Below are 7,822 nucleotides of genomic sequence, written 5' to 3'. Positions count from 1 at the left end.
CCCCACCCCTCCACACCCACGACGCCGCCTGTGACCCGGGGGCCGGAGCCATAAAACAGCCAGCGCTGACCATGAATCACAATTAGCCAATCGGGGGTAGTGGACAGGTACTGCCCCTCAGGGTCGGGCCGGCGCCAGCGTGACGCTGACCAGCGGTCAGTGCAGATAGTGACCGATAAACTGTTGTCGGCGGGGGGTGGACGATACGGCACGCGCCCATAGAACCCGATCCGGGCGGCAGATTTTCAGGTGGGGTTAGAAAAATAGAAAGTTAATTTCAGCATGTGTAGCCGGATTGTTGGTCTGGTGGTGTGGTCAGTTTGGTGGTCAGTGGTGTGGTTTAGTGGTGTGGTCAGTTTGATGGTTTAGTGGTGTGGTTTAGTGGTGTAGTCAGTTTGGTGGTTTAGTTGTGTGGTTTAGTGGTGTGGTCTGTTGGGTGGTTTAGTGGTGTGGTTTAGTGGTGTAGTCAGTTTGGTGGTTTAGTTGTGTGGTTTAGTGGTGTGGTCTGTTGGGTGGTTTAGTGGTGTGGTTTAGTGGTGTGGTCAGTTTGGTGGTTTAGTGGTGTGGTCAGTTGTGTGGTCAGTTGTGTGGTCTGTGGTGTGGTTTTAGTTGTGTGGTCAGTTGTGTGGTCAGTTGTGTTGTTTGATTGTAGGAAAAAAAGTCACAGGAAAAAAAAACACAGGAAAAAAAAACACAGAAAAAAAGTCACAGGAAAAAAAGTCACAGGAAAAAAAGTCACAGGAAAAAAAGTCACAAATATAGATTTGCATGATATTTGTTAACACTTTGATGTATTAAATATTTAGAGAGTGCAAATTAACTTAGGATTAATTACATGTAATGTAATGTGTGTAGGCTGTATACGCATAGGAATTTTTATAATTCATCTAAAAATATTTATTATGAAGTATGTAGATTGTAATTATTTATAACTTAAGATTAGTAGCGTTTAATAGAATGCTCTAAAGTCCAAGTTTTTCATCGTGGTTTTTTTTTTAAATACCATAATTAAATTACCGTGAAATGGTAAGTTCATCTGACTTGCTGCCCTCAACTCATGGCAACAATAGTTATGTTTAGTTCAACCACCTTTACTTCCCACATTTATCACGCTCATTACATGACAAAACTTAGGTTCAAAACAGAAAGCCGACAAGGTTCAAAGGCTGTGGATGACGCATAACGTCAACAACACACAATATGTTCGGACAATGCCTACTGAGGAGAGGTCGTCTAGAGTATAGCCTACGGCAAAATTTGCCTAATTTTCTTTTATAATTAACTTTTCTACCGCGTATTTAACTAAATACGTAACAAATGTTGAGATTGTTGTGTTAATTATCTTAGAGTATTTTTTTACTTACAATTGTTATAAATCATAATGCTTTTAACGTCTATAAATAATTTATGCTATCAAAAAATACAACCCACAACAATAAACATACAAAATTTTACAATTTTTATCAAATTAATAAAAATATTTCTAAAAAGATTTTTGTGACTTTTTTTCTGTGACTTTATTTCTGTGACTTTTTTTCCAATAAAATTTTTCCACTGTGACTTTTTTTCTGTGACTTTTTTTCCTAGCAAAAACTGTGACTTTTTTTCTGTGTTTTTTTTTTCCTGTGACTTTTTTTCCGTTTACCGTGTTGTTTAGCGGTGTGGTTTAGTGGTGGGGTTTAGTGGTGGGGTTTAGTTGTGTGGTTAGTGTGGTTTAGTTGTGTGGTCAGGTGTGTGGTCAGTTAGGTGGTTTAGTGGTGTGGTTTAGTGGTGGGGTTTAGTGGAGGGGTTTAGTTGTGTGGTCAGTTGTGTGGTCATTTGGGTGGTCAGTTGGGTGGTTTAGTGGTGTGGTTTAGCGATGTGGTTTAATGGTGTGGTTTAGTTGTGTGGTCAGTGTGGTTTAGCGGTGTGGTTTAGCGGTGTTTAAACTGAAAACACACCCCGCCCGGATAACGGTCAGATAAGACCGTGGAGATTTATGCTGGACTGTGACACTGTCAGAGGTCAGTTCTTGGTGTGGGGCGCAACTCCCGTAGCAAGCCCATCCACATACCAAATGGTGAATGTCTCCCATTGCAAGCCCACCCATATACCATGTGGTGAATGTCTCCCATTGCAAGCCCACCCATATACCATGTATCGCCATACTCAAAAGCTGAGAAACTCTTTAAACGGTACGAGTATATCAACATGTTGAACCCAAAACACACAGTTTGTAAAGACTAACGAATACGGTTTTGTTATCTTCATTAAAAGCACTAAAAAAAAATCATCACCGTAAAATGGCCAGGGAAAAAAATCAGATCATTCTTTTTTTATTTTTCAGACTTTAAAAAAAAAAAAAAAATAAAATCACTAATGCCTATTTAAAATTTTGGTAATGAATTAATTAATATTCATCTCATAATTAATTCTTCCACAAAACGCTATTTTCAAGTGTTCCATAATTTTATTCATACCACTACACGTAACACAACAACGATCAAACTGCTAACATTTTGTCAAAGCTTGCACAATATTTGAAAACTTCCTCTTTCATTTTTTTTTTAATTAAAAAAAAAACAAATGACGTTGAAAACAAATTTGTTTTTGATTACCTCACATCCGATTCTCGAATCTAAATCTGAATTTTATTTTTCCTGCAAATAGCACAGAAATGTGCACCAGGGGAATAGCTCATCCAGACACCGAATCTCTTCAAATCAATCTCAACGTATTAAACGCTTCATATTTCTCAATTGTTTACAGCTTAACTTTCCTCCAAGCAATTTTCAATTTCAGTTGTTTTGTTTCGTCGTATTTCGCTTAGTTGACATTACTTTATTTTGCTGTTACCCGAAGCTTAACATTGGTATAACATAGTTTAAAGGTTTGTACATTTTTCAGCGACTTAATGAGAGAGAGATGAGTACCCAGCACTTTTAAGTTCCTGGCATAAGTTGGTTCAAGTTACAACAGCTAGACAACGTACTGGACACTCTGTGATGACGTAAGCATATGGACAAATGCGTGGGCTGTTTACGTTTACTTTTGTGTATGGCAAAAGAACACCAATTTTCCCCTTATTTTCATCGAAAGAATATTTGAGTATACATTTCTAACATAGATGTATCTTCCCCCGCCCCTCCCCCATCAATAATCCACCACCAAACCCTAGCCTAAGCTATGTTTAACTACAGACTTTCAACTTTCCAATAATGGCGGCCATTTTTTAAAGATGGCGTCCTAATCTGGCAGACGAGAGAGAGTCGGTGCAGGTTTGATAATTTCAGAAACGAGCGGGAAAACCATCCGTCTTACCTAGTCTGGACCAGGTAGAAACTTGGACTGGATTACTGGTCAATGGAAAGTAAAGTTTGTGGATTACCGGTTTCTTTCATTCTGGGAGGGTGGGGGAGGGGGGTGAGAATATTTATTTAGATAAAAAGTTTAGAAATGTGTAAGGTTTAACTTGAATCCGTTTTGGTGGGGTTGGGTGAAGATGTGTGAGAATGGAATTTTTTTAAAAAAAGCCAATCAATTTTATTGCGAGTAATTGTATGTGTTTTCCCTATTTAACTGTAGTTTTGTATGGGATCTCATGCCACACAATTAAGTATTACGTATTTCTATGTTCCCTTCCAATATAAGTTGCTGTGCCCAGCAATCTTTTGTACGGGGGTTCGAACTCGGGACTCTTCGGTGTAACAGCCAAGAGCTTTACCGACCCGACCATTCCGACCCTTGCCGTTAGGGATAGATGTATATCTTTACGATTAGGGTAGAATTCCAGGTTATGTCTGGGGTAATGGCTACAGTAAAGAGTATAGTTAAGGTTATGGTCAGGCTCTAGGTTAGAACTGAGGTTGTGAAAAGTAAACCACCAAACACAACTTTGATCAGTCCTTGATGGAGAACACAAAAGGTTAAAGGTTAAACATATGTCACGTGATATCACCGCAGGTGCCGTCACGTGATTTGACTATTGAAATGTCACGTGGTCGATTTGAATGACGCTGACAGTTTATATTGCTCAAGAGTGTAGGACTCTGGTCGGTAACAATTTGTCAACATGCGCGTATAAAATGTGTTGTGTTCACTTGAATATTTCTTGTATGTCTTGTGTATTCATACTTGACTCAACAAGTTGCATGGATTTACGCATTCAAATGATTTTAAGAAAAGTAATTGGAAAAAAATTGTTGATATATTACAACAAATTCATGTAGACACATTTACGTTCTTGCAACTGTAAAGGAAATTAAATCGGGCAATCTTGTTGTTAATCCATTCATGCCTAGATGATCAAAAGAAAATTATGGGATGGTTCTTCATGCATGAGTAGATTTTGTGTTATTTCTCACAGAGATCAAAGTGTTGTGGTATTGGCATTAAAGTTCATCAAACAAGCAGGCATTTATTTCAATCAAGGATGAAATCAGACAGGATCTAGTTCCTGGTACGTCTAGAATGCCACGTACAGATGTATGGACGTAAAGTATCGTGTGCTAGCGGCAAGGACGAATTTAGCCTTAGGTTTCTAAACATTTCAGTCGCGAGTGGAGGCTCAATGCAATACAACCCCTAGATGAGTATATGGTGAAGATACAATCGTCTTCCCATAATAACTGCTATAGTTTTAAATGGTGCATGGTATTCCAGCTTTTTATACTAGCCGCTCAGATCATTGGCTAAATAAACTTGAAGGTATAAACGTCATTGGCTAAACCCAAACCTGAACCCCGTACCTCGGTTTGTGGGCTAATCCTAAACTTGATCCAAGTACATCAGTTTATAGACCACGTTTAACAAATCCGCGTTGTATCTCACTAGCTATGTTCCGTATCTGACTAAAATTCAGGATGCATGGATAAAATACAGGGTGTATGACTAAAATCCACTCTGCCTGACTAAAATCCACTCTGACTAATATCCACTCTGTCTGACTAAAATCCACTACATCTGACTAAAATCCACTGCATGCCTGACTAAACCCTGCCCTATCTGACTAAAAAGTTTTAGCCGTCCTTATTACCTGCCCTTAACGCTACAAGAACTTTAAAAAAAAAACTTAACCTTTCACCCGTACAGCGTCAAGTAAGTGTTTCGACCCAAGGTCTCCATCAGCACCGGATCGACCGCTTTATGCACGGAAATGAACTGCGCGCAGGCCTAATGTTTCACGCCGCGAACAATATTTAACCAGCCTGCTTTTCGTATCAACCTGTCTCATATTTTTCGCTAAACGATCATTAGGCCATCAGGGCGCCGGCTCCACCGATGACGCCCTGCGGCCCATGCACATCTCGCACGTGTACAAACCATCAGCGGCAAAAATTGCACGCCCCGCGCTTGATCGCCCGCCTTTGAAGTTTGCGCTGATCAAATTTTGAACATTGTTACAATTCAACCATTTCGACATAATCATCCAAAGGCGGTAACTTTTTAAAAAAATTTCCTTTTTTAACTAGCGTAAATTGTAACTAATATAAGACTTAAAGGCGAAACGTTTACCGGTTTAAAAAAAATTGAACTTTGTTTTATAACTAAAACGCACTTAACGGAAGATGGGTAGAAAAATCTTGAAAGATTAGACGAGTTCTCGTGAGATATGGGCCGTGTTGTTTCGAGAGTGAGATGTTTTTAGCAGGCGTTATGGTATCATGGTGCGGGGGGGGGGGGGGGGTGTACAGCCTCCGGATGGATGAAGGCGCTCGGCGTTTGAAATGGGTGCACGGGTTAAGTGGGATCTCTTGCCGCGAGATCTTGAATGATTTGGTTAGGAAGTGGGGGCCGGGTACTTATAGAAGTGGGGGCCGGGTACTTATGGAAGTGGGGACCGGGTACTTATGGAAGTGGGGGCCGGGTACTTATGGAAGTGGGGGCCGGGTACTTATGGAAGTGGGGGCCGGGTACTTATGGAAGTGGGGGCCGGGTACTTATGGAAGTGGGGCCCGGTACATATGGAAGTGGGGACCGGGTACATATGGAAGTGGGGGCCGGGTACTTATGGAAGTGGGGGCCGGGTACTTATGGAAGTGGGGGCCGGGTACTTATGGAAGTGGGGGCCGGGTACTTATGGAAGTGGGGGCCGGGTACTTATGGAAGTGGGGCCCGGTACATATGGAAGTGTGGGTTGGGTACTTATGGAAGTGGGGGCCGGGTACTTATGGAAGTGGGGGCCGGGTACTTATGGAAGTGGGGGCCGGGTACTTATGGAAGTGGGGACCGGGTACTTATGGAAGTGGGGGCCGGGTACTTATGGAAGTGGGGGCCGGGTACTTATGGAAGTGGGGGCCGGGTACTTATGGAAGTGGGGGCCGGGTACTTATGGAAGTGGGGGCCGGGTACTTATGGAAGTGGGGCCCCGTACATATGGAAGTGGGGGCCGGGTACTTATGGAAGTGGGGGCCGGGTACTTATGGAAGTGGGGACCGGGTACTTATGGAAGTGGGGGCCGGGTACTTATGGAAGTGGGCCCCGGGTACTTACGGAAGTGGGGGCCGGGTACTTATGGAAGTGGGGGCCGGGTACTTATGGAAGTGGGGGCCGGGTACTTATGGAAGTGGGGGCCGGGTACTTATGGAAGTGGGGGCCGGGTACTTATGGAAGTGGGGGCCGGGTACTTATGGAAGTGGGGGCCGGGTACTTATGGAAGTGGGGGCCGGGTACTTATAGAAGTGGGGGCCGGGTACTTATGGAAGTGGGGGCCGGGTACTTATGGAAGTGGGGGTCGGGTACTTAAGGAAGTGGGGACCGGGTACTTATGGAAGTGGGGGCCGGGTACTTATGGAAGTGGGGGCCGGGTACTTATGGAAGTGGGGGCCGGGTACTTATGGAAGTGGGGGCCGGGTACTTATGGAAGTGGGGGCCGGGTACTTATGGAAGTGGGTGCCGGGTACTTATGGAAGTGTGGCGGCAAAAGGAGAGAAAAAAAATGCTGCAGTTGAAAGAGAAAGAGAGAGCTGTTTTTAATGACGCCATTAGAGGGAGGTTGAGAAAATTAGCTTATCGCGTCAATAGGACAATTTGTCATTCGTGATTTCAATACTCTCAGTTCAGCGTTTTGTTAATGAGCTTGGAAGTTGCATACATACATACATACACACACGCACACACACACACACACACCACACACACACACACACACACACAACATATATATATATATATATATATATATATATATATATATATATATATATATATATATATGTAACTAGGGTAGGCCTAGCTACTAGTTACAATCTGATGCAACTGATAACGAACGACAAGCCGAGACGCAGTATTACAGTCTGATGCAACTGATAGCAGGTGGCTTATTGGATCGGACTGATAACAATCTCAAAGCCAACGCGTGCTATTTTGGGAAACGGTACGAGGGGATTCAGACGGCCTGTCAACTTTGATTGATAGGATGCAGATGTTTATTAATCGGACTGTACGTTAGAACTGCGCAACTAGTAGTCGGAGACATCGAGTACAAGTATCGATTACGGAGGAATACAAGTACGAATACGAGTACGAATACAAGGGATAAATAGGAGGGGACGGCGGAACTCGCTCTCTTCCCTTTTCGATCGCTCGCTCTCTTCATCGCTCGCTTTAGATCAGTCAGTCTGTGTGACATATCAAGTTGGTTATATTGTGTTAAGAAGGACAATAGACATGTGGATTCAGTTATATGAAGCCTAGTGAGGACTGTCAGGGGTCAGTTGATTCAGACTATTATTGTGAAGCATTCCTGTTGATTCATTGTGTTATGTTGAAGCATTTCTTGATTCATGTAATAAAAGGATCAATAGCGAACCTGCATCTTCGAGTATTTCTACTGTAGTCGATG

The 7,822-nt window shown here is 42.6% G+C and overlaps 1 protein-coding gene across 1 annotated transcript; it reads left to right on the top strand.

Annotated features, from left to right (window-relative positions):
• Window positions 1-5,828: 5,828 nt before the first annotated feature.
• On the top strand, window positions 5,829-6,929 carry LOC131944748 (spidroin-2-like). Its single transcript, XM_059305551.1, has one exon. The coding sequence runs from the start codon at window positions 5,829-5,831 to the stop codon at window positions 6,927-6,929; it is 1,101 nt and encodes a 366-aa protein (XP_059161534.1).
• Window positions 6,930-7,822: the final 893 nt, after the last annotated feature.

Source organism: Physella acuta, unplaced genomic scaffold, assembly GCF_028476545.2.
Source record: "Physella acuta isolate Inbredline_101_S28 unplaced genomic scaffold, ASM2847654v3 ptg000507l, whole genome shotgun sequence".
NCBI lineage: Eukaryota > Metazoa > Mollusca > Gastropoda > Physidae > Physella > Physella acuta.
The sequence above is the reverse complement of the archived record's forward strand: the minus strand, read 5'-3'. Positions and strand labels throughout refer to the sequence as shown.

What these genes read in the sequence shown, in the direction of transcription:
- LOC131944748 (XM_059305551.1), top strand. Translation starts at nt 5,829, where the DNA reads ATGGAAGTGGGGGCCGGGTACTTATGGAAGTGGGGGCCGGGTACTTAT.